Consider the following 26,680-nt stretch of genomic DNA (forward strand, 5'->3'; position numbering starts at 1 on the left):
ATTTGACACTTTTTTCCTCAGGCGATGCTACCATGGAGCTTGCTGTTGTTCCCAGTGTTGGTCGATCTAGTTCAGACTTACAGAAGCTGCTGTGTTCTGCGACAGGGTTCAACCCAAACATTAAGTGGCTTTCAGAATCTAGGGAGAAATCTGGCAGCGCTTTAGACCCCACAATGATGGAAAATGGACTTATAAAAGCGTACAGTGAGATATTGGTGCCACGGCAAGAGTGGAATCAAGGGTTCACTTACACCTGTCAGATCAATAACGGACACAGTGGGGAAACTGCTGAGAAAAGCACCAGTATCTGCACAGGTAAACATGCCAGATGTGACAGGAACCCAGTTGTTCTGTAGTCAGAGATCAAGTAATATTTTGAACAGAATTCCAGGTACAAAACTAAAACAGTTTTACTGCAGAACTACATCAAAATACTGTCTCAGGTCACAAACCAGATCTTATGTCTGAAAAATCACCTGGAATTCTTTTGAAATTATTTGTTCTCAATATCCTTTTCAAAATTTCTACTAACATTTATTCTTGACAGTATAAGCATCATCACAGGATTTTCAGCTGAATGTAACGTTAACTCTATTCATTTTACCCTGTACAGCACAATCTTTGTCCAAACCTTCAGTGCAAATAATGAAATATCATCTCAGAGACATTATTCAGGAGGATAAGGTCACGATTTCCTGTGTTGTTGAAGCACCAGACAACACTGAAGTGTCATGGTCAACAGACAGTGTAAGTAAAAGAGCCACCAAAGAAGCCAGAGACCAGTCCAATAACATTGTGAGCAACTTGACTTTGTCCAGAAATGATTGGCTGACTCTTAAGTCTGCTGTTTGTTCCGCTACACATCCATGTTTCCCAGCAGAGAAGGATGACATTTCAGTTGGTAAGTGATTTCCTTTGAACTGATCTGAATTTGTCAAAGCACTTGATGACAATTTAGCTTCTAAAATCCAGATATCATGTGATAAAGAGTATTTTTGCTCCTCAGATAATATAAAGAAAGATCCTGTAGTGGTGATCAGGAGGCCTTTCGTGAAATCAATGCAGACAGCCAGTCCTGTGCTGGAGTGTGTTGTAAATGGTCTCCCCTCTGGTGAGGTCTGCATCACCTTCCAGGCTAATAATGTTGATATCTCAGAATTGAGTTGTGAGTATTGGGCCCCGTCTGAAAACATTTGGTCCTTGACCACACATTTCACGATACCTAGAGACCACCAGAGGAATGGAAAAATCTTTACCTGTAAAGTTCATTGGCCCTTCAAATCATGGACATCCCAACCTACTGGAAACATTTTTGGTGAGGAATGAACATTTCATCAATACCTCTTTAACTTTACTGGGGACAGTATTTGATAATGTATCGAATTTTATTCATGATGTTTTAGTTTCCTTCATTGAACATTTGACACTTTTTTCCTCAGGCGATGCTACCATGGAGCTTGCTGTTGTTCCCAGTGTTGGTCGATCTAGTTCAGACTTACAGAAGCTGCTGTGTTCTGCGACAGGGTTCAACCCAAACATCAAGTGGCTTTCAGAATCTAGGGAGAAATCTGGCAGCGCTTTAGACCCCACAATGATGGAAAATGGACTTATAAAAGCGTACAGTGAGATATTGGTGCCACAGCAAGAGTGGAATCAAGGGTTCACTTACACCTGTCAGATCAATAACGGACACCGGGGGAAAACTGCTAAGAAAATCACCAGTATCTGCACAGGTAAACATGCCAGATGTGACAGGAACCCGCTCTCTGCAGTCAACATTGCAATGAGATGCAGATATCTGATAATATTATAGTTTATGCAAGAATGTTTGGTTTCTCTCCTTACTTTTGAGTCAGCAAATGTAATGTCTCAACACATGTGTTCACTCTCCAACAGTGATTGCACCATCCAGTCAGCGGGCAGAGGTCTACCTGGTGGGTCCATCCCTCAGTAGTGTGAGATCTGACACCTCTGTGAATTTGAAATGTTTGGTTGTTGGTCAGAGGGTCAAGTTATTCTCCATTCAGTGGAAAGGGAAGGGTATCGTTCTCAATCCAAATGGCCATGAACAAGAGCCTAGAGTTCATGACAATGGGACTCAAAGCAAAGAAGCTATTTTGAAGGTTTTAGTTACAGATTGGAATGCATATGCTTCCTTTACCTGTGAGGTTAAGCATCTGTGCTCAAATGATACACAGCATAAGAGAATCTCAAAAACCCGAGGTGAGCACTCACAGTTCTCAACACTGCCTTTACAGAGAATATTTTCTGATTACTAATTGTTGCCCTATGCCTGCAGACCCCAAACAACCCACTGTGAGAATCCTCAGACCCTCAGACAGTGATCTCTCTGGACTCCAAAATGCCGGCCTTCTTTGCTTGATCACTGGTTTCTTCCCATCTGATATCTCTGTGCAGTGGCAACTAAATGGGACACAACTAGATGTGTCTCAGTTCACTAACAGTCCTGTGGCTGCTCACACTTCAGGAGGTTTTGCAATGCATAGTGCCCTAATGCTGCCTGCATCAGAGTGGAAGGATGGCACGTTCTCGTGTGTTGTTTCTCATGAGTCATCCCAAACTCCAATCACCGCCACTATAGACAACTTGTATGGTGGGTGCCATGTGAAAGAAATTGACCTGATATTTTAAATAGGATTGATTTGATTTATTTGCTGAGATTGTATTCTTGTTGGTTTTATATGGTTTTGAAAAATTTTGATACCATTATAAAGAAAGGTTTCAATTTAAGTTATATTAATACAATTATTATAAAAGTATAATTTAAATATATATATATATATATATATATATATATATATATATATATATATATATAAATAATATAACTTTTAACACTTATTTATTTTATTTTATTTTTTTATTTTTTTTAGCCTCTGTGATTCGCTCTCCTCCATCTGTAGAGCTGCTGCAGGGTCCTAGTGTGCCTGAGCTAGTGTGCCTGGTATTTGGTTTCAGCCCACCTGCCATCAACATCACCTGGTGGCAAGGTAAGACTGAGGTGTTTGCCCACAGGATCACTAACCCTGCAAAAGGCCCTGATGGAAAATTTAGCATCCGAAGTCACCTGGATCTCCAAACTTCAGACTGGGCACCTGGTGAGGTGTACACATGCGAGGTCACTCATGTTACTGGTATCCTGTCAGCTAACATCTCAACGAAAACAGGTACCCTAGATTTCAAGTACTAAAACAATTTTATCAAGGAAATAATAAAGTTTAAATGTTAACATTCTTATGCTTTTTACAGTATCATTTGAAGAGGCTATATTTATGAATGAGAACAAACCTGAATCTATTGCACAGGATACAGTTGAAGAGGCCTGGAATATGGCTTGTGCCTTCCTCTTCCTCTTCCTCCTCTCTCTCCTCTATGGGTGCACAGTGACTTTGGTCAAAGTCAAGCATACATGAACAATATTTTGCGTGTGTGTTTACGTTTTCTAGATTACTTTGCTTCTTTGCTGTTGTTTTGTTTATGTGTTTTAATTTACATAACTTAGCAAAACTTATGTGGTAAATATCAGCTTTTGGCCTTGTGGCCATTTAAATATGAATAAATAAATGGTTTTAACACACTTTTTGTTATTATATTAGCAGTGCATGTAAACATCACAGATTTGTCATCTTGTCATTTTTTCAAATTATTCCTGAATGTTATCTCAAATTATGCATTGTTTTTGTTTTTGAATAAAAAAATATTTTGTCTTGTTCTGGCTAATTTCACAGCCATTATTTTAGTCAGGTCTTTGTTGAAAGTTTTTTTTTTTTTTTTTTATAATTTGCTTAAATATCAATTATACACAATAAAAACATTGGAAATGCTTGAAACATTAAAAGTGGTTTCTTTGAATTTTACTCATTGTTTAGATGATTATTGTTTAAAACATGTCTTTTCATGTTCATATGATGATTTTCATTGTTTAAGATTAAAACTCTGGGATGAGGGCTAAGTTTCCAGGAAGCAGGTAGATAGAATAGAAAATAATAGGGAACGCTAGTGTTAGAGGGCTTTTTTTTTTTTTTTTTTTTTTAAAGTTAACAAATAGATCAAAAAGAATAAAGAGTGCTAAAGTTAGAAGATCAAAAAGGAGGAGATGCATTTTTAGCCTTTTCTTGAAGATGTCAAGGGACTCTCGGATCGAGATATATATCATAATTATATATAATATTATATATTATAGACAGACAGACAGACAGATAGACAGATAGATAGATAGATAGATAGATAGATAGATAGATAGATAGACAGACAGACAGACAGATAGATAGATAGATAGATAGATAGATAGATAGATAGATAGATAGATCCCAAAGTAAGTGTGTGGTGTGTTTATTTTTCCTCTTTGAGATGATTTAGATTTACATAAATAATGAAAACATACCTGTCTATAGAAACTATATGCACAATAAAACGCTATTAGTTCAGTACTGTTGGTCCTGCTGTTACTCACTGCAGTGCTCGCTTCGGTGCAGCAGGTGGCAGTAAGTCTCCAAGAAGCTGATGACAAGCGTAGAGAAGAAGACTTTTAGTTGTGGACGGTGCGGGCTGCCTTTATCTTCTCTTTAACTGTGTTGCTATACCTTTATTTATCTATTTTTGGAAGTGAATTTACTCTTTCGTTTTATCGAATACCCAAATAGGAAAGGATATCAGCAGCTGGACGAGGTGATACAAGTTTAATTGTTGTAAAGTGAAGCAGAGCATCGGATGTTCTCTAGTTAGCGTTAGCCGCTTGAAGGTACGTTCAGTTCACACATACATCAACATCCTTATAGTACAAGCAGATGGTTTACGGCGAGTTTAACGCGGTTTTGCTCATGTCCAAGGAATAATATTATTGTTGGTGAATTAATCCAGCATAACAAGAATATCAAGAACGTGTCCAATTCCCTTGTCTTTTAAATTTTGAATAATTTAGAGAGCCAGGATTTCATTAATGGGTTCATTTTCCCATAATGCCTTGGGAGTGTTTACCAAAATAAAATAAATATATGAGTATGAAATATTGAGGGTCAATAAGTTACCGACGAACATTTAGAAAGCACAACATTACACTATATCACTTAAATGGTTGTTAATCTGAAATCCAGTTTACTTTTTGTATAAATTAGTTAAGTAACCTATTCAACTGCTGTATACTGTAGTTGAACTCACTTTTTGTCTGTAGCTCTTCTGTTCTCCAACACTTTGGTTGACAGGATAAATGAATCAAGGCTGACTAGGGATTTTTGTTTTTGTTTTACAGTGTGGTAGGTGATGCTGCAACCACAGTTTTTAGATGTCAGCACAGCAAGAGTCGTGAAAGTACTCTGTTGTAGTGTGTATTGTATGTTCATACACTTGTATGTTTTCACAGGTTATTAACGGGACTTCTTGCTCTGCTGTGATGACGTCACTGGTAAGTTGTGGTTGATAGGATTGTTCAACACCAGCCAGATTTGGCAGAATGCAAATTGTGTAATTTTAGAAATTGTCTAAATTTTTATCTATTACAAACATCATGCTGTACAGATCGGCAGTAAAACATTTTGTCGGTATTATAGTCTCTCAGGCCTAAGAGATTGTTCTTGTTCGCAGGGGAGCAGCAGTTCCTCCACAACAGAGTATGTTGTACGAGTTCCTAAGTAAGTTTGTATTTTATCTATTTTATAATTGTACTTCTATTAGAAATTCAGTTACAGTTTCTATAGTGCTGACAGAGAAAGTGGTTGATATCTGATTTCTGGTATTTTGCCCAACAGAAACACCAGTAAGAAATACAACATAATGACTTTCAATGCTGGTGATAAAGTCAGTTGTTCCACATGGACTCAGGTAACACTCATTATACTAAATGACCACTGCTTGCTCTTCCATGCCATATTTTCTTCACTGTATTTTTCAATTTGCCTTTTCTTTAATTCTCTATCTCTCTCTCTGTGTATATATGCAATGTTTAGGCTCGTATGGAGCGTGACATGAGTAATAGGCGTATATATGGTGAGGAGGAGATGCAGGATGGGGCAGCAGGCAGTGAGTTTGGAAAGAAACAGAAGGAGGAAGCACGGAGGAAGAAGTATGGTATCGTTACGAAGGAGTTCAAGGTGGAGGACCAGCCCTGGATCCTTAAAGTTAATGGCAAGGCAGGAAGAAGGTACAAGTTTCTGCTTTTATCCTGTTTGTTTTATTGACACTTGTCTTGTGTTACATTTGAGTGAGTTTAGCTGCCCATGCTTACAATAGAGCTTAATAAGCCAATATTTGTTGTTCTGTGTGAATGAATGGCACAGATTTTTCTACTACACATACTCAAGCAAGCATGACACTAACAGTGTTTTCATCATCGGCTCTCTAACTATCCATCTTATTTTGCAATGTGGAAGTAAGCCAGTAAGGGTTTTGATTCATTTGCTGCTATAATGAAAATAACTAGAGGTATAACAAAATGCAGTTAAATGAAAAATTACTTGCACTACAAACCAGTGTGTTTATGATTGTGATAATAAATTAAATTAATATGATCACCAATACCAGTTTGCAATATCAAGCAGCAAAAGTTTTTTTTTTTTTTTTTTACAAATTTTGTATAGCTAAAAATAACTGGAAGTGAATAACACAGGAGGCCTCACACATTCTCTCACACAAGCGCTTTGGGTGTACAGCAATACACAATAAAAGCGCTATATAAATGCATCATTCATTCATCATTCATTCAAGTAAAAAATGGCCATGTACACTCTTATGCCAAAAATAAGCTGATATGAAAACACAAACTTCATCTCTAGAGCTGCTCTGAGTCACTTCAAAAGTATTTTACATCGAATTTTATGTAAAAATTTTTACATGAATTTTAATCGCCGTCAACATTTTGAGTTCACGTTCCATGCCTTTTATGAGGACACCTCATTAAATCACTGCCCTATCGTTCCTCTTTATCACTCAGATTCAAGGGTCTGAAAAAAGGTGGCGTCACGGAGAACGCTTCCTACTACATCTTTACACAGTCTGCCGATGGGGCCTTTGAGGCGTTTCCCGTTCACGCCTGGTACAACTTCACACCACAGGCCAAACACCGCACGCTCACAGCAGAGGAGGCAGAGGAAGAGTGGGGCAGGTGAGGGCAGGTTGAGTGGTTGCATTCATGAGAACAGCTCTGATGGCTCTCCTGAGCAGCCAGTGTCAAATAATTGTAAACGCGTCTAAAGCTCAAACATCACATCTTCTTATTTTTCCATATAGGAGAAACAAAGTGGTGAATCACTTCAGTATCATGCTTCAGCGACGCCTCAGAGAACAGGAGCGAGGAGGGGATGATGAGGAGGAAGGAGAGAAGGGGGGGAAGAAAAAGAAGAAGAAGGGAGGCCGGGGAGGAGACCTGCGGATACATGACCTTGAGGAAGATTTGGAAATGAGCAGCGATGAGAGTGACGGCAGCAATGGAGATGGTGAGCAAAGGCTCTAAGAGCGAGTGGAGTGTCCAATTTAGGGCTTTCTTACCAAAATGCCTTTCAATGCAGATGATGAAGCCAAGTCAAAAGCTAAAAAGGACAAAGGCCCCAAAGGCAAAGGAAAGAAGAAGAAGAAAAAGGGCAGCGACATGGAAGGGTTTGAGGATAGTGATGATGGTGACTTTGAGGGCTTGGAAGTGGACTACATGTCTGAGGAGAGCAGGTGACTACACAAATCTTTATGTACAGTTACTTTTACCAAATACTAACAGCCCTTTATCCATAGTCTCTCTTCATGATTACTGCAGTCTAATCACCATCATTCTTTCTTTGCTCTAGTTCTGAAGAAGAGGAGCCAGAGAAGACCAAGCCCAATAAGGGAGAGGACGTCCCTAAGGGTTAGTGACTCTGAAAGACACTTCATTTAATTCTGATGCTTGATTTGAGACAACTCCATAAAGCTCCAATGGCTTTTTTTCAGGAATTGATGAAATGTCTGACAGTGAGGAAGAGAGTGAGGAAGAAAACAAGAATGAAGAAGAGGGCAAGGAGGAAGAAGAGGAGGAAGATGGAAAGAAGACACCTGTGCAGGTGGAAAAGAAGAAAAAGAAAGGTAAATGCAGTCTCATTTTGGATTTTTTTCTTTGTATTTGAAAGAGTTATGTTTATTGGATACTAGGCATACCACTTTAAAAAAATGAAGGAATTAATTATCAGTTCATTTAAAAATAAAAACTGAATGAAATAGACATTCATAATTTTAGTTAAATGTAACAGTAAAATAATGCATTGAATTATTTTAAATATAACTTTTAAAATTATACTTCATATATTGATAAATGCTTTCTCATTTTTAAGTGCCATAATCCTCCATAATGTTGACATTCTCTATATTTTTTCCCATTTTGTAAAAATCATTGTGTACTTTGTTTCAGACAGCAGTGGCGAGTCCGACAGCTCTGAGGACAGTGATATTGAAGGAGAGGCAGCTTCAGCACTGTTCATGGTGGTAATAGTTTATATTTGTGTGTGTGTGTTTGGGAGAAAGTATGAGAGAGAAGATTCTGATGTTGCTCCATGTGTATATGGTACAGTGCTCTCATGTTGTCTCCCCTCTCACAGAAGAAGCGCACTCCTCCTAAGAGAGGGGGTGGTCGTGGCTCAGCAGGTAGTTCAAGAACAGGAAGTCGACCTGGCACTCCTTCTATTGACAACGCTGCCACTTCCAACACACTCCGTGCTGCTGCCAGCAAACTGGAGCAAGGTACACTCCATGAAACTCAGTTGATTAAAAATTTAATCAAATTAATTGCATAAGGGTATTACTTGCTTAATTTAATAGCATAAATATTTGCAGAGAAAAAATTGCATGAAAATAGATTAAAGAAAGTGAGTTTAGGAGCATATTAATATGTAGCATTTTTTTTGTATATAATAAAAAATATATAGAATTTGTTTTTTACTTTATTATTATTATTTTTTTAAATTGATCAATTTTTTCAGGTAAAGGAATACTCCAGCCAAAAATGAAAATTCTCTCATTTACCCACCAACATGCTGTCACAGATGTATATGACTTTCTTCAGATGAACACAAAGATTTTTTGAAAAATAATCCATTGAGTCCATATAATGCAAGTGTACAGGACCTCCAAAGTTGAAGCTTTAAAAGCCAAACAAAGTGAACAGGGTAATGCATATGACTCAGTTGGTTAGTGTGTCAAACTCTCTCAAGAAGTGGCGCAGGCAGACGGGACTGTCATGTTCACTTTTGTTTTTGAAGCATCAACTTTGGAGTCCCATACTCTTGCATTATATGGACTCAGAGATAAATTATTTGTCTAAAAAAAATCTTTGTGTTTATCTGAAGAAAGTCATATAAATCTAAGACGGCATGAGGATGATGTTACTTATGTCATGTGACTACTATCTCCTTATTTCATCTGGTCTCTGTTTCTCTTCACTACTAAGGGTTAGGTAAAGTTTTAAATTCATGTATCTGCTCCTCTGTCTCAGGTAAACGTCAGACAACTGTGCCCAGCTCAGAGACTCCGGCGGCGAAGAGATTAAAGATGGAGCCCAGCCCTCAGAGCTCTTCAGGGAAGAGCACACCTCAACCAGTCTCAGGGAAATCCACCCCCAGCTCCAGGTACTTTGTTTTCTTAAATATTATCTAAACCATCAACTTAAATATTATATAAACCAACTCTTCTCTGGGTCCTGGGTCTTTTCTCCAGCTTTCAGCTGTGAAGTCTATTTCCTCTATCCCCCGAGACAAGGACCCAGTTAAACTTGCATTAAACCATACAGTGCTGTATGCAGTAACACTGTGACACGTTCCCCCGGTTTCACAGACAAGGCTTAAGCCTAGTCCTAGACTAAAATGTAAGTCTGAGCTGTTTCGACTGAAATAAACTTGCACTGACTGATCTTAAAACTTATCGGTGCCTTTGTTTTGTCTCAAGATGCACCCAGTAATGTTTTTTTCTAAGCATGTTTATAAAAAATACTTAAATGTCCTAATTGAACTATGGCCTAATCCTGGCTTAATCTAAGCCCTGTCTGTGAAACCGGGCCTATGTGTATTACACCCATAATGCAGAGTTTATGCCAAATGTCTCAAAACATCACAATTCTCCACCACATTACAGCTCATGATGCCTATTTTATCCCTTCAAGCATTGCCACAGTCACAAATTGCATTGTCTATTTCAAGCATGTATAAAAAATTGTCCATCTCCCCTTCAGTGATGTGCAGCTGACGGAGGATGCCGTGCGCAGGTATCTCATCAGGAAGCCCATGACCACTAAAGACCTGCTGAAGAAGTTCCAGACTAAGCGTACAGGCCTCAGCAGCGAGCAGACAGTCAATGTGCTTGCCCAGATCTTGAAGAGGCTCAACCCAGAGAGGAAGAATATCAATGACAAGATGCACTTCTACCTCACAGAGTGAGCCCAGCTGAGGAGAGAGTGAAACTGATCACCCTTCACCAGCAGCCTCTCCTTTAATACAGCTCGTTTAGGTTAAGGCTACCAACTTGATCTGAAATGTCATTTTGCTTTCAACCTTTCAGCATTTATTAACAGTAGTATTTAAGTGCTATTAATTTAGTTCCAGATGAGAATGCTGGAGGTCCAAAGAGTAAAAAGACAGAAAACTGAGAAGCAAGCAATGGAATAGAGTTTTGTATATTGTAATTGCTATAGGAAAGATGTGTTTGTAAATTCCACATTTATGCCTGTTAATGACAAGCTGAATATCAGAGAGAAGCTGGGTAATATCAACACAATGATTTTTCATGAAAACCTGCTGAATTTGAGAGGGTCTTTACCCAGAGAATACAATTGCACCTGTGGCTTTTATTACATTCATTTCTTATCACATTTGTTTGCTGTTTTTTTTTTTTTTTTTTCTTTAACTGGCTGTAAAAAGTAAAAATTTTGCAGATTTCTCCTTTAGTAATAAATTAAATTTGTTCCAAAATGAATAACGATGTTTGTGTTCATTTAAATTGCATATTGTATGCAACAGTAATGTATTGTTTGAGAAGAAAGCCACAATAGTGGATAGCAAAAAAATATGTATTAATAGACATTGTAAATAGACTGTTTTCATCCTTTTCCCCGACTTATTTTACATTATACATTACATCAAAACGTTTCCCTTCATATATATATATATATATATATATATATACAATACAAGTCTCTGGACAACATTTCGGTGAGCTGAATGTTATCCTAATGTTAAAAATAGTTTTTCAACAGCTGTGGTTGTTCCAGGAAAATGCATCTGATTTATACATTTTTAGCTACCTGTGTGTGTGAGTATCTGAAAGATACAATTCCAGACAAAGGTAGTAATATGAAAAAGCCACAGGGGTTCCAAGATAAGTGCTAAGGTCAGTCCAGTTCTTTTAAACAGGCAGGTTTCGACAGAACCATCGAGCTGCTCTCAGTCGCGGCAGTGGTCTCGTGTTGTTTCCACCAGCGCGGCAATGTTTTTCATCACTAATCGATGGATGTCTACAATATAAAAATGAGAAATCCAAAACAGGGCCGAGGCCCGGCCCGCGTCTGAACGACGACGTGGAAATTGGGCCGAAGCCCGACACTAGAGGCGTAAAAATGTCGGGGCCCGTCGGGACCGGGCCGAAATCTAGTCACAATATGAGTTTTGTTATGAAATGACGCTGGATGGCAGTGTTTACACACTTCTCCATGGTACATCGTGCCAGTTGTCAAACTCATATCGCTTTTTTTCTAAGTCCTGTCTCTACTTCTTTGAAAAGGGCATTCTCCTCTTCCTTGCTGATGAAATTATGTCTAACTTCAACATGCCCACGCACTACGGATAACATTTCCTGAGATGATCCGTGCAACCATTCCTCTTTGCTCTCGGGGCCTTTTCGTAAAGTCGAGCTCTCCGATAAAAACCTACACAATAAGAGATTTTGGAAATATTTCCTCTGTACTTGTTTCGAAACTCTTAATTAGTAGTGTCATTCAGTCGAGGACATACGATAGCACTTAAATATTCGGAGTACTAGTGTCACTGTTGTCATTGACCGGGCGCCATTTTGAATTCGCTAAGATTTCTGGGACTTGAAGTATTTGAGTCAAATCGCTTCAGTCTAGGACAGGGGTGGCGAAGGTCGGTCCTGGAGAGACGCAGCCCTGCAGAGTTTTGATTCAACCCTAATCAAACACACCTGAACAAGCTAATCAAGGTCTGAAGGATTACTAGGAAGCTACAAGCAGGTGAGTCTTAATCGGGGTTGGAGCTGAACTCTGCAGGGCTGCGGCTCTCCACACCTGGTCTAGCATTATATTCAGCTCTACTCTAGTGATGATAAATTATATGTAATTTCAATTCCGCTTTTCAACACTAGAGAGCACTACATGACTATAGTTTGCTGTGACAGATGAAGATAAAAAAAACAAAAACCTTTATTTCTAGGGCAAACACATCCTTTTCTGATTTCCTCCTAACATAAGCACGTTAAATATCAGATTTTTTTTTCTGTTTCTTCCTATTTTGCCTCTTGGATGAAATTTCACGTTTTGTATATATAAAGTAACCAACCTCATTTTCTATTGGCATATTTTTGTTAAATGTTAAATAGCTCTGGCGTCCCTCCCCTGCTGGCTATTCAGTGTTTCTGTTATATATTATAATCCTGACTTGTAACAATACACTCCAAACCCATCTTCAATCACTGTGCTTTTTTCAGACTATTATGTCACTGTTCTTTTAGACATCTCTCTCTCGGTCTCTTTCTCTCCACACACACACACACACACACACACAAACCCATATTGACTGGTTTCTCTCATCAATTAGCTCACAAGACTGTAATGATGGTAATTATTTGTAATTGTAATGGTCAGGCAGTGCTGTTTGTGGCAGTAAGAGGGCAGTAAACAGTCTGTAAGTAAGTAAGATTTGCAGGCAGTAAGAATTGAGTTCTGATACATGGCTCTAGGGAATGTGCAATATATCCACGGTGTAGCCAATACAGCAAAGATTAGAAGATTGCATAGCCTGAAATAACCCAGAACCTAGCCTCAGAATAGTTTATTCCTGTTTTTGTAGCAGATATGTACTGGTTTACATTACACATTAGCTCAGTATTTTCTACATATTAGAGAGGGAATTCTCTTTCTTTTTTTTTTTACAAACTTGAAATAACTTTTAGAGGCAACTTCAGATGCGACCCGTTTACAATCCGTTTTACATTTGAACACAACGAAAACACGATTTTCCTTTTGAACAGCGTCATTTTCAGTAAAATGTGCTCATGAAGTGGTAAAAAGTAAAAGGAATTATTCTTACATTAGCTTAAATAAATTGTTGAAAAAAAAAGTTGAAAAGTGTTTTATCTGCTGATTTGAAAAGAAATTGTGAAATTGAGCAATAACGTAGTTCAAAACAGCGGAGACTGCAAAATATAATTTCAACCATTTCTCAGTCAATTGACCAAAAAATCCTCATTCGAAGGCAAATACAATAAGGGTTGCAAAGGAGTGGAAACTTTCCAGAAGTTTCCGAAAATTCCCAAAATTTCTGTAAAGTTTTGGAAATGTTCCACCTTTTTGCAACCCTATAATTACAATTGATAGCATTAGAGAATACAACTGTTAGCACAAGGTAAACAATACCATATTTTTGGTAATTTGGCATTTAAACTTATACCAACAAACAGAACCTTGATAGATGTACATTTAAAAAAAGGAAAATCTTGTCTGGAAAAAAATAGTAGACAGCAGACGTTCTAAGGTAGGATTGGGCAAAAGAAGGGTCAATTCACAAGGAGAAATCAACACTACAGCTGAACATTTACATACAGACAAACACCGCTACATATTTATCTCACTTCCTGAGAGGTCTGTCTGACCCCCCTCCAAGCCTGTCATCCTGCAAGAGCATTTTCTCAATGGGCTTCATGATTGACAGCAGCTGATCTAAAGAACACAGGAAATCGTTTTAAGCCTCCAAGACTCAGACTGTTTGTCAAGTCAAGTGACTATATATTGCTCAACTGATTGTAATGTAAATACAGGCTCATAAATGAGTTAGATTTCCTGGAGAAGTTCAAGGCATGGAGAGGGCGCAGAGAGAATTCTAAAGATTTTTTTTAGTAGTTACTGTCTTGCATTGACTTTGTATATGGACACAAAAAACACAACAACATTTCTCAGAAGATCCACACAAGAATTAAAGTCATATAGATTGGAACAAGAAGTTTAATTTTTGGGTGAACTATCCCTTTAAGATGATGGGGATTACAGAAGTAGCAAAAATGCTTGGATTTGAGCGGAAAAGATGCACTGAGCTTGGGAATCAAGTTAGGGAAGCAGAGCGAAAAGAAACTATAACAGATGAGTGAAAGCATATTGTGATGACAGTTCTGTCCCTTTGTGAAGATGCTGGCCTACTTACTACTTAAGGATGTTCGGAGCAGTTTACAAACACTTTGAGTCAATGTTCAAGTGCTGTAAGCAGATCAGCTAAGACGTTCCAAATTTCTGTCTATTACTGGCCTTTTTTATAATTTTATGGTTTTTACTATTTATTTCATGCAGCAGTGACACATTAATTGCACAATAGTTCCTGGCAGATTGTGAAAATGTTATGTTAAAAATGGTCTGTTTGCTAATATCCAGTTGGTGCAGTTAATGAGACTGTCTGTATGTTAGTAGAAGGGTTAGAGGCACTGAAAAGAGTTGAATGGATGTTTTGTCAGGCATTGGGGCTTTTAATAATTCTACACTGTTTAAAAATGTATTGTACCTACATCAGGCTCTTCCCCAAATAAAACACTCCGCTCAGAGGACGATGGCCCACTTTATGCTCTCCCACAGTCTCAGTATCACAGCTACATATTCATCTTTCTCTTACCTGTGCCAAAAAGTGTCTGTTATTTGTGTTTTCATTTTAATTGTATAAAATATTAAGCATAAATGAGCCTCTAAAGAACCCCATAAACACACAAAGCAATCGTGTTTTCAACTCTCTTATTTTCTCTAGTACATGTTTATTGCATATGACACACTTACATATGTTGTGATGCGGCCCGTTCCACTGACCAGTAGGATTTATATCTGGAAGATAAGGTTAAATAAGGAGCAGAGAGCCTGGTATACATGCTGTTTATGAATTATTCAGTTTTATGAGTCACTGAGTTTAGCTTCTGCTGCAAATACACAGCAGCATTACTTCAGAATTCTTGATCGGCCCTTTGTGCGTATGTTCACATTTTTACCATCTCTTTATCACCATTGTATGCAGTCACTGAATGCACACCTGCAAACTGATGCATTATGCTGTTGCCTTTGTTTTGCGAGATTTACATGTGACAGTTATATGGGTGCACTGAGTACTTGATTGAATTTTGATTAATTTGATGACAATTCTCACACCGCATTTTCTCTGAAGCCGAGCATTTCTTAGCCAAATTCGTCTGTCACAGGACAAATCACAGTCTAAGAGACCGGAATTTACTCATAACTCAATTTTGGCAAAATGCGCAGCTCGTTTTGCCTTTGCAGAGCAGTGTAGTGAGACATCTTATTGACTTCTCTCTTTCTTTCTTTGGCTGGCTGTGTGTTTTCTGGGTGCTGTTGTGTTAGATTAGTGTGGCATGCTTTAATAATGCACTAAGGGAGGGGTGTTTCTGCTTGGCAGCAGGAGAGAGGCTCTGGCATTCAAAAGCAATCGCCTTGTGGACCCCAACTGTGTGACAAGGCTGACACAACAGGACTACAGCACACATCACAGCATACAGGCCCACCACTGAGATTGCATTCATAATCAATACATAAACATGCACAATATACAGAAACTCTTCATTAAGAAGATTAGTCGTAGCACAATAATAACTTAATTAGATGAATACATACACTCTTTATACATTCATTATCTTCTAAATGGCAACAACAACAAAAAAAATCGCTGGACCCAATAACGCTAAGCAAAACCCTTCATTTGTGTTGTCTAAATTTTAAATGTCTTTTAGCAATGTAATATCACAGCTGTGCAAAATTCTTGTACTGAGGCAGCTGTCAGGATGATGAGCATGATTTGTCTTGATCAGGGTTTTTATGGAGTAGGAGCTGCTATACTGTGTAGGACAGTCACTAAATTGTCAGTTTTGATTTTGAAAGATAATGAATCCTGGTTTGTTTTGTGTTTGTGGGTGTTCGATTACTTTACCGTGGAGATGTGTTCTTTATATAGCATTTAATTTGCATGTTTTGTTTTTTTCCCCTCTGTTCATGGTTTGATTAATGAATTTAGGTCACAGTTTCGAGCTCTGACTCACCAGTTCTCAAGTTTGTTCACTTGGAATAATTGAAAGATAATTCTACAAATCATAAAACCAGCACATTGCACGTAAGCAGGATATAATCTGTCCACACATTGATCTGCAACAATAACTGGCTAATACTTGGCTGGTATTAGTGGTAATTAGGCCTACTTCAAAAAAAATTATGGTAAAAAATAGTTGCAAATAGCCTACACCACCACTCTTGTTTTATTTATTTGGAATGTAAGTTTGTTATTGTAGAACCCAAACTGCCTTTACATGAAGCAAATGCTCTGCATGCTTTGAAAGATGTTTACATTGTAGCTGTTACATGTTTATCTTTTGTAATGTTTGCTGTTTGTTTATCATTATTTGTTTTATATTTAAATTAGGTGTGTTATATTTGTAATTTAGATCCATGGCTATGTGCAGTGTTTCAGAACCATGGACAGCTGCCTTCGCTGCTGTCATTAGATTGGTGCTGTTGCCTAACTGAGCTTACAGAACAAACTTTGTTTGGGGGTTTTAGGTTTCATTAATGCAACCGCCCAAACCAAAGGCTGAGGGTGGTTTAAATAGCACAAAAGCCAAACAGATTCATTTGAAATAGATTTAGACTATTATTTACGTTTCAATTGTGTTTCAAATAGTGTTGTAAGCAACAAAAGTTATATTATAAACTCATCAGAACGCTTATTGTTTACCTTGCGCAGAATAAACGCTTTCGAACAGATTTCGCGTACATCTTAGGAAATAATCATTGCAACTGCTGCGGTGCTTTAAAAGGTAAATATATACATGCAATATCAATTTATTATAGATTTATAATCACAAACTTAAACAGGATGCAGCTCTAAAATTACTCAGATATTGCCGAAAAAAGCCATAATGTATGATGCAGTGTGTGCTCTCTACACTCAATTGACTGTCGCTTAGTCTGACTGTTCAGTCGCCTGTCAGCCACTGTTGATCTGTTAACTGAAGCCTAGAGGCTTGGAGGCTGGTGCCTGTTTGAGCTCTTGACCCCCGGCTCTTCTGGACTGACGCTAAACGCATCACATATGGTTGATCAAACGCGTACTGGTTCAGATAGTGAACAGCTTGCTGCACAAGATCAAGGGATGAGCAGAGATCCAGAGGACATTTTTTTCCCCTCAAGTTCACATAATTCTTTTCGCAGCAGTAGCAGGCCGTGTGATATTGTGGTAGCCTATCTTGATTTGTTTCAGGGGGAGTTTTTAGCAGTATGGGCAAGCAGGGATATAACTGATTAAAACTAGGACACGAGAGAGGCACTGTCTGCCGTACCACAACTGTGTCCGCTTGTTTTAGACAGTGGGATGGGTTGGGGCATTTAGGAGGACCAGTACTGTATATCCACCTCTGCTTACTGCTTCCTGTGTGATATTGGATAGGTGGGCACTGTTAAGGTCGCGCGGGTCTATTGATTTTTGCCACTCGTGGCAAAACAATCGTGTCTTAAAGCATATCGCTCTTGCTTCATTCACTCTCAAACCCGTTTTTCTAACACATCACATGGTCACATGGCTAATGTATTAAGCCGATTTAATGAAAGTGCGTATCAATAGCAAGAGTTAATGTTTAAATTTGGCGTACTATTTATACGCAGAAATGGACTTTGGCGTGCAAAGCATTGGCTAGGGGTGTGGGGTAGATGCGGATCAGGTGTACTCGAAAACTGCGCATTAAATCCACGCCAACAAATTGCGTATCACATGCATGCATATGATGTTTCAATTTTACACTATTTAAACGTATTTTAATGAGATGGCCTCAATTTATAGCCTATAGTTAATGGTTGGTGATTAATTATATGTAAAAGTTTGGGAGAGTTATCAGCTGTACTGATGAGAAATCTCCCTCTATTAATTCCGAAATGTCTGTAACTAAGAATAGCCTGTCGGTCCTCGCCCTGCCTGCCCTAGCAAAGCGGAGCCGTTCCCGAGAGACGCGCGTTTGAATGCGCAGCTGTCTCCCAGCGCTCACATCCCCACCACTATACACCACTGGCACAAACAGTCCATAACATGACAACGCGCTGTCAGCTTGTGTCGTTCCGTTATCTCTAAAACTGCACAACCCCTCAGTTTCGTATAAATAAGCCGACGGTATTTTCATGCGGCAAAGGCAGGTGAGCTGAGGCTGAGAACGCATTCGGTTGAGACTCAACAGTCGGTACAGGTACAGAGACCGGAGTCAGAAGAATAAATTAGTCAGTGGGGTGCGTGCGCCGTGCGTCATGTGCTGCAAGAAGAACTGGCCAGAGCTCTGAATTGATTAGTGGCTCATTGTAGCTTAGCTTGCCAGCTGATCGGAGCTAACTGTTTCGTTCGGCTTGTGTTTCACAAGCTGATATCCTGCGACCCCCACCCCACACTCGTCCTCAACTGCCTCCTCCCCCTCTTTTTTGCCTCAGGGGCGCTTGACGGAGAGTAACGAGGCTAACAGAAAGCTCAGCATTGGCAGACATAAGGAATAGAGGGATCCGAGTGTTCTATCGAACGGATTGCCCTCACACTCGGGGAAGATGAACAGATCCAACGCGGCCCAGAGCCCAGTGCAGGGGAACACAAGCGGCTATGGGAACCCAGAGATGACGCCGTGGTCCCCTCGCGATTGATGCTTCTACTTTCTGTCACTGTGTGTCCCTTCATTGGATTTTATGACGGTTGGATTGGCTCTTTTGCACTGAAATCCCAGTGATGGCTCTGGCGAAAAGGATGACACCTTACCAGTGAGCACAAAAAAAAAAAACAATCGATACTTGTGGTGATCTGTTTTTGCATCCGAATAATTTACCTGTGTCGTGAAGAAGAGGAAAACGGAATTAACATCGGATATCGCACATCTCTCCGTAGCTGAGATGCAAAGACATGCGAGTAAACGTGAGCGCGAGGTGACTGAAGGCAGATTATAGCTACACCGTGCCAAATATTGCGGATGTTGCGAAATAAATAAATAATCATTTAGTTGTCCTATTTTTTCCCGTTTTAAATAGATATGGATACTATCATCAGAATGTACAGTTAAAACTGAACTCAAACCATTGTTTTAAATGTTTCCATTTTTGTTCACTTGGTTAGCCATCACACCTAGATCGTATAGCTAAATGATTGTAGCTATGATAATTGCAACCTGAATTTTCAAGGAAAAGCGCGGATGAGAAACAGTTCTGGAAATATGAGGAGGGAGCCACAGAAAGCGAGAGATTTAGCCAAGAATTACATGGCCGTGGAAATATGTTGATTGTGGACATAAAATGAGGTGATGATGGACTATTTTGTGTGTTGAAGTGGGCAACGAACCTGTGAACTACAAAATCTAAGGCACGCTTTTTTTTCTTTTTTCTTTTTTGTAAGAATTTTTGTTAGTTTTTTTTTTTGTTTTGTTTTTCGCTTTCTTTTTCGTTTGCTTAAAATTTAACCATCAGCTCCTGGAGCGTAACATCGCATATAAAAGCCATGAAGACAAATGTGTACTCCAGTTATACACGTATTAAGTTTTGAAGCAGATGGGATGTAATGTGGTGTGGCCGCGTTGAATATTTGCCCCCTTTTTTCCTGCTTCGTGAAGACTGGCATTTGGTGTCTATAGAATGGCTCGGTTTGGAGATGAGGTGCAGTCCAGGTATGGCGGAGGACCGGGACACGCTCAAGGGGGCCCTGGCCGCGGCGGCAGCAGGCAGGGGGGCCCGCCAGGTGCCCCTCAGAGAGTGTACAAGCAGTCAATGGCCCAGAGAGCCAGAACTATGGCCCTGTACAACCCTATACCGGTGCGGCAAAACTGCTTCACTGTCAACCGATCTCTGTTCATCTTCAGTGAGGACAACTTCGTGAGAAAATACGCCAAAAAGATCACCGAATGGCCATATCCTTTTAAACCCCCTCAGTGAGTACCCTGGGGCCTCCGATTGCAGGTATAGTGCGCTTGAGTGTGGCATATGTAAGGTCACCTGAAAATGTCTTAAAACACGAATCACATTGCCGCTGGTTTAATGATAGCTATGAAGAAAAACATGAGCGAGCGAGCGACGCATGATAGGCTCGCGGATGTTTCATTAGAATATGTACAAGCGTTTATTTGTCAAGTTATTTCGGTGGCAAGATGAATCGAGTCTATTTCTGGTGTGCGTGTGTGATCGGTGTGTTACGCACGGTAAGGGCGCGAGGTGAACGGTGCTGTGTGACGGTAACGGGCGGCGCTGTGGCGCGCCGAGGCTTGCTGATGTCAGCATGTGCAGTCTCTCAGCTCGGTCTCATTCGAGAGAAAGCGATGGTGAAGAGGAGAGGGGAGGGGGAAAGCCACCATTTCCCATATTCTAAGAGCTCCTGGAGAATACTGGGTGTATATGTGTACTTGCATTTTTCATAGTGCACCTATTTAGCCTCGTGTTTAAAGACAAATGGGCTTTTGTATGAAGAGAATTTGAAATTGTTAAAGCAGTATCACTAGGCCGCAGCAGGTATTCACAGCAGTGCTGATGTTAGATACAGTGTGATATTGTTTTTATACATCAGCTTTGTAAACGTGATAACAAGGAACTTGCATTTCAGGCAACTGGCTAGTCATCTCTGTAGTTTATAGAAACACACAATTATGTTTTATTTACAAGGTTAGGGAGGAGCACAATCAGATAATCAATCAGTGCAGCACAGGTGGAGCTCGTCCACTTGATCGACTTAATTAGCATGATATTTGTATGTATATACACACACACACACACACACACACAGTGTCAACTCACCTCTGTCCCATGACAGTTTTCTGGCATCCGTCCTCCACCTCATTGCCTCAGTCTTATATTCTCATCCCAAACAGGGATGGGGGGGTTCCTGTGGGTTCGGGCTGTATTCCGAGCTCGGAGCCCTCCTTCAAGACAGCATGCCAAAAATGCTTGCTAAATACTATTATATGTAAGTGCGAACTTAGTTTAAAAAATCAAGCAGCACACAAACTGAAACCTAATCTGTAATGGTATATGTGAGTGGAGCAGCTACTTCCAAAATCGCATACTGTTAAGAATAGGTCTATGTACTGCATTTGATGAGGAATTTACTTAGTGAGTGTTAATAAATTACGTTTTATAAGTATGCGTGTATGTGTGTGTGTAGTATTGACATGTGGCCTATGGCATCAGCCACATGTGCAGTATCATTTAGGATTATAACAACTTTTCTCCTGCGGGCTAATGGGAAAGTAAGGTGCCTATTTTTTGCCTGTTGTTTTATGAATACTTGAAGTGGGGACATACTACTCATTTAAGATATTTGTTTTCGTTTACTAATTTTAGGAATGCTTGATGTGTATGTAGGTGTAAATTATTATGTGTGAGTTTTCGTGAAACCCATTCATCTGGAAATAGGTACTGTTTTTTTTTTTTTTAGTAGACCAGTTTTATATTGTTTTTAAATGCATATTTATTTTTGAAAATGAAAACCATGTGCATCCATTGAGCAGATGCATTAAATCATGTGCTGTATGTATATTTTGATTTGGCCCTTGACAGTTCACTGTAGCTTCCACTAAATACTTTTCAGCTTATGGCGGAACAACCCAATAAACATAAGTGTTTTATTTAAACAAATCTTTAGCTACAGAAAAAAAGCAGCCTCCAGAAAAAGTTTACTCCCTGCCTTTTCTAATAGACCTCTTAGGATTTAAAATCATTAAATGTGCACAGCACTGCACCCACACACTTCTCTTTTGACACTGTATTTTGATCTGCCAGAGCTTTCAGTGACCTTTAACCTTGCACTCTGCCTGAAAGCCACTCTTTCTACAAACCTCATTCTTCTGATTTATCTCACGCAAATATGTAAGTAGGCCTTGTGATCTGAAGTCCTTAGGAATCTCTGCTTTATCAGAAGTTTTTTTTAGATGCCCACAGTATAGCAGTGTTTTTGGTAGTTTTAGTTGACTGTGATGTGTATAGTACAGACGTATCTGAATAAGAATTTATGAATTGCAGAAGTACGTAGTAATGTGTCACATGTAGATTAGATGAAATTGTAAACTCAGCTTATGGTTTCCAAGCATTGCATCCTTTCTTTTACCTTCTCTACAGAGATAATGAAAGTCTAAAAAGACATTTGATGCCTACATTGTCTCAGCCTCTCTACATTAATGGGCCGTCTCTCTCTGCACTGTAAATGGTATGTAACCTTATAGCTGTGTTTTCTAATTTTAGTTTCATTGACGACTATGAAACTGCAGCCTATGTGGATTCAATGAGACCAAAGGTACAAATATGTTTCATGACTAAATACGGTTCATGAGCATATATTTAAGGTCCCTTCGGATAGATGTGCATACTTATCTGCACGTAAGAGAAGCGCATGAATGTTTTCAACCACAACCAAGTTGACTGAATGTTCTGAACTCATAGTTAAATCATCAAGTCTTGTTTTCCACCAAAGAATGACAGATAGAAAAGAAAGAAAATAATATAAAAGACACTATGCTATAAATAGATAAGTTGGAGGAGAAGGCAGAAAGAGAGGTTGAGTGGACACCAGAGGGAGACAGACTGATTGAAAGAAGTTGTCGTGAGTCGTTAGCCCTTCCAGTTTTCTTCCATGCGTAGAGGCAGTGATCTACATTCAGTCTGCAGAATTTAAATTATTTATTCTCCCTTTCTTTCCCTTTCTCTCACAATTCCCCCTCCTTATTTTCTCAAGCAAAACTAAGCATACAATCATAATTTTTTTTTTTTTAGCGATGATCAATGCCTGCATTAGAATCAAGCTAGTTTTGTGTTAGCAGGTGCTGACATATCCAGGTCTACTATTTGTGTTTCAGTGTTTCAGAGAATTATGGTATGACTGAAAGAGCAGTTCTCAATGGCATGTTCTCCTTCCCTCCCGCCTTTCTGCCTCCTTGGAGTCAGTCCTCTGTTGTATGCCTACAGATGGGCCACAGACAGGCATCGCTGTCTAACCGCATACTCCAATGCCAGTTTGGAGGAGAAAGTGTCTTTAAGTTAGAAAAGAGAACAGGCTGTTTATGCCACTGAATCTGTACGCGGTGTTTTGCGTAAGCATGTCCGTATTATGTGCTCAAATCTTCTCTTGTCTATTCAGCAGAATCTGACAAATTATAAGCCCCGGATGTAAAGTGGTTATGTATTATGTGTAATGGCTGGATTATAGCATTGATATTTCTTGGCAGTTCATTTTACTAATTCGAACACTTTCCCCCGGTTTCACAAACAAGGCTTAAGCCTAGTCCTGGACTAAAATGTAAATCTGAGCTGTTTCAACTGAAATAAACTTGCACTGACTGATCTTAAAACATATCAGTGCCTTTTTTTGTCTCAAGATGCACACCAGTAATGTTTTTTTCTATGGCACGTTTATAAAAATTACTTAAATGTCCTAATTGAACAATGGCCTAATCCTGGTTTAGTCTAAGCCCTGTTTGTGAAACCGGGCCTTTCTTACTTACATCTGGTGTGTTTTGTATTTGCACAGATTGGCACTGATTGGATGGAAAAGTAAATGTAATATGTTAGTTCACACAAATCCAACTCCAAATGAATACTTTAAGTGTTAAGTGTTAGGTTTAAGGTGCCCAACTTACAGTTATGAAACACAAACTTGATATTGTTGTTCAGGTTTTTTTGTGTTGTATGTAGACTGCATACAGGGTTGTTATAATTAACTAAATCCAAAACCATAAAAAAATTCATTACTTATATAAAATAATTAAAATAAAATCAAATGTTTTATATACGTAGCTGCCAAGGCAACATTTCTCATTTTAATTTAGTTTAACTTAATAAAATAACTAAAACTAAAATAAAAAAAATAATATAAACTATAGACATGTTTAAAAGAAAATGTTAAAAACTAATAAAATGGCCAAGAAATGTAATGTAAATAGTATGATTTGGGTAGTATTACAGTTTTTATTAATATTTTAAATTAGTTTTTATTTATATCTTTTCTAAAATAACACTGACTGCTCAAGCATTTATATCTGGATATACACGTGTGATCTAATATTAAAGAGATTCTTTAGAAAGGTTAGAGACACTGACTTAAAGATAGGATGCAAACATATCACAAGGCATTCGGTTTTCAGTTAAACATTGATTGGTTGATTTTTTTTTTTTATAACATACATCACATAATTTGTTTAACACAGGCTTCAATGGACACTTCAGCTCTTCTTCTCCCCTGGTTCACAGCATCAAAACACGTTCCTGTTTGTCTCAACAGTGGGTATGATGGGATATGACTGGATGATAGAATTGTCTCGTCATCTTAGATCCTCTCTTCCATTTGGGCAGCAGGGAGTTAAATGTGTCATCCTAGATTCATTCACACAACTGTCACTGTCTCTGTTTCTGCCACTCACTCCTCTTTCTCTCTGTTTATAGGCATGACTGTAAAAGATATAAATATTGGCAAAGGATTCAGATATTTACAGTGGACTTAAAATCAACTAATCTCATACATCCATGAGACCATTTGATCAAAAGTAACGGAAAACGCTGTTGGTTAATATATATATATATATATATATATATATATATATATATATATATATATATATATACACATTAGGGGTGGCACGGTACACAGATGTCACGGTTCGGTACGTACCTCGGTTCGGGGGTCACGGTTCGATACAATTTCGGTACAACAGGGGAAAAAAAAGACATCTACTTTGCTCAGTTTCTTTTATTTTGATGTGAAAATGCTAAATATTATTACATGTTATATATATAAAATCTGTTTTGTTTTCATTGTGAGTGTACACAAATAAAAGCAGACCTTTAACTACAAGCAACAGCACAAATAAAAATACAATGGAGTAAAGATACAAATAAAATAATCAGTGATTTTCAGGGGGTTTTTTAGGTACAGAAATTGAAGTACGATTAAAGTAATCAAAGGTAAAACAGCATTGCATATTTGACTGTATAAATTAAAGATTACTCTTTATTAAAGTTACAAAAGCGATTCAATCAAGAGCAGTGAGTGATTTCTTTGTTGTTGCTGTTTATTTAATATTAACTGTCACTTTAAGAGAAAGCACTGATACTGTACGCCCAGCCGGCTATGTCTGCTATAGGATACTTACCAAGACGGGCATTTTGACAGAATTTTGTGTGAATTTATCCATTAAAACACAATACTTCAGAGAGAGCTTCATATTTGCGCGCGTTCTGAGGCGCAGGTTTGTGCGCTTCTGATGAGCGCACGCACAAATCTTCTCACTGCGCGCGCGAGCTCGCGTCCTCTGGCTCTTAAATATTTGAGCTGGCAAAGCTTACATGACTTTAGTCTAAACACCGATATCAACGTGTGCTGTTCAGGTCTCACCTGTGCGCGCGCTATCAGCACCGGGTGATGACGGAATAAATGCTCATATTCCAGCATACGCACTCGCATTGAACAAGAGTGAATGATTTGTCCACTTATTTTATTTTTTTTCTTTCTCATCGCTGTTGTTATAATGTACTGGGAAGCCAGAATGCGCATCCATTAACAGAAACATACATTAGCCGAACCCTATTTGTTTTACATGTTATTTATAACAAACCACATGCGTTGTCAGAATTCAGTTGAACCGCGGTCCTAGCGCGTGCCGAACTGTGTGTGGAGAACCGTGCGGTTCGGTTTTTTTCCGCGAACCGTGCCACCCCTAATACACATACACATACACATACAGGGGTGCACATAAGTTTTTCAGCCTGGTTCTCATACGAGTACCTGGAGATTTGGTTTGGTCCTCACACGGGCCACGGCATGTAGTGTGACCCATAAAGTATAACAATAAAAAAATTAATTAATAATAGTGATAATAATATTATTGCACTTTATTTATTTATTTATTTTAAATAATATAATAAACTAAATAATCAAGTGAGATAATACTATTTTATTTTAAAATAAAAAGGGAGTGTTACATACAAATTCAATTATTTTATAGTAAACTTAAAAATGAAATGCTAATATTTTAGCATATTATTATTATTTAAATTCGAATTTTCATCATTTTCAAACATAAAATCAGCTAGCTGTTATTTTGGCGGGTTGCCGGCAAGTAAGTATATGCGCTTCTGGGTTTAGCGCAGCTGATTGAAGGAGGAGCGTCTCGCTGCAGCCCACAAGATCCAGGGGGCGTGGTTGGATCTTGATCCAACTCCTCCCACCTTACATATACCTAAACCTACCCATCTCCAGCCCCTGATCCCTAAAACCACCCCATCTCCACCCCTAAACCTACCAATCTCCACCCCCTAGATGTGGATGTTGCCACACGCCCCCTGGATCTTGTGGACTGCAGCGAGCCCTACTTGGATTGAAGAGTGTCAGTGAATGAATATAAATTATATGAATATAAATACTGTATATACATGTAATTACATGTAAATATTTTCAAAATATGT

The 26,680-nt window shown here is 38.7% G+C and overlaps 3 protein-coding genes across 17 annotated transcripts in view; all 3 read left to right on the plus strand.

Moving 5' to 3' along the window:
* Positions 1 to 3,877, plus strand: part of LOC306868774 (uncharacterized protein) — a 280,152-nt gene extending 276,275 nt beyond the window's left edge. For all 12 annotated transcript variants that reach the window (XM_079415129.1, XM_079415125.1, XM_079415131.1 and 9 more), the window contains 8 exons: positions 22 to 315; positions 614 to 901; positions 1,007 to 1,315; positions 1,440 to 1,733; positions 1,897 to 2,223; positions 2,300 to 2,614; positions 2,895 to 3,188; positions 3,271 to 3,877. In XM_079415129.1, the coding sequence (XP_079271255.1) occupies positions 22 to 315; positions 614 to 901; positions 1,007 to 1,315; positions 1,440 to 1,733; positions 1,897 to 2,223; positions 2,300 to 2,614; positions 2,895 to 3,188; positions 3,271 to 3,434 (2,285 nt within the window). In that variant the 3' untranslated portion in view covers positions 3,435 to 3,877. The remainder of the gene's footprint in view (positions 1 to 21; positions 316 to 613; positions 902 to 1,006; positions 1,316 to 1,439; positions 1,734 to 1,896; positions 2,224 to 2,299; positions 2,615 to 2,894; positions 3,189 to 3,270) is intronic.
* Positions 3,878 to 4,523: 646 nt separating this feature from the next.
* On the plus strand, positions 4,524 to 11,042 carry LOC306868729 (general transcription factor IIF subunit 1-like). Of its 4 annotated transcripts, none has more exons than XM_079415033.1 (15): positions 4,524 to 4,562; positions 4,665 to 4,762; positions 5,381 to 5,422; positions 5,602 to 5,648; positions 5,766 to 5,838; positions 5,964 to 6,157; positions 6,947 to 7,117; positions 7,243 to 7,448; positions 7,521 to 7,674; positions 7,791 to 7,849; positions 7,933 to 8,064; positions 8,387 to 8,457; positions 8,574 to 8,715; positions 9,467 to 9,599; positions 10,199 to 11,042. In XM_079415033.1, exons 3-15 carry the CDS (start codon positions 5,411 to 5,413, stop codon positions 10,401 to 10,403), a joined length of 1,599 nt encoding a protein of 532 aa, XP_079271159.1. In that variant the 5' UTR covers positions 4,524 to 4,562; positions 4,665 to 4,762; positions 5,381 to 5,410; the 3' UTR covers positions 10,404 to 11,042. The 4 variants fall into 4 exon arrangements, with proteins under 4 accessions (XP_079271159.1, XP_079271157.1, XP_079271156.1 ...); XM_079415031.1 differs by having other exon boundaries at positions 8,387 to 8,460; positions 10,199 to 10,930; XM_079415030.1 differs by having other exon boundaries at positions 4,524 to 4,762; positions 8,387 to 8,460; positions 10,199 to 10,930.
* Positions 11,043 to 19,876: 8,834 nt separating this feature from the next.
* The window catches only part of LOC306868806 (voltage-dependent P/Q-type calcium channel subunit alpha-1A-like), a gene marked incomplete at its 5' end in the record, with an annotated part of 121,158 nt that continues 114,354 nt past the window's right edge, over positions 19,877 to 26,680 (plus strand). The window contains one exon of the mRNA XM_079415185.1: positions 19,877 to 20,169. Coding sequence (XP_079271311.1) covers positions 19,877 to 20,169 — 293 coding nt within the window. The remainder of the gene's footprint in view (positions 20,170 to 26,680) is intronic.

This window comes from Barbus barbus, assembly GCF_936440315.1.
Source record: "Barbus barbus genome assembly, chromosome: 4".
NCBI classification, from domain to species: domain Eukaryota; kingdom Metazoa; phylum Chordata; class Actinopteri; order Cypriniformes; family Cyprinidae; genus Barbus; species Barbus barbus.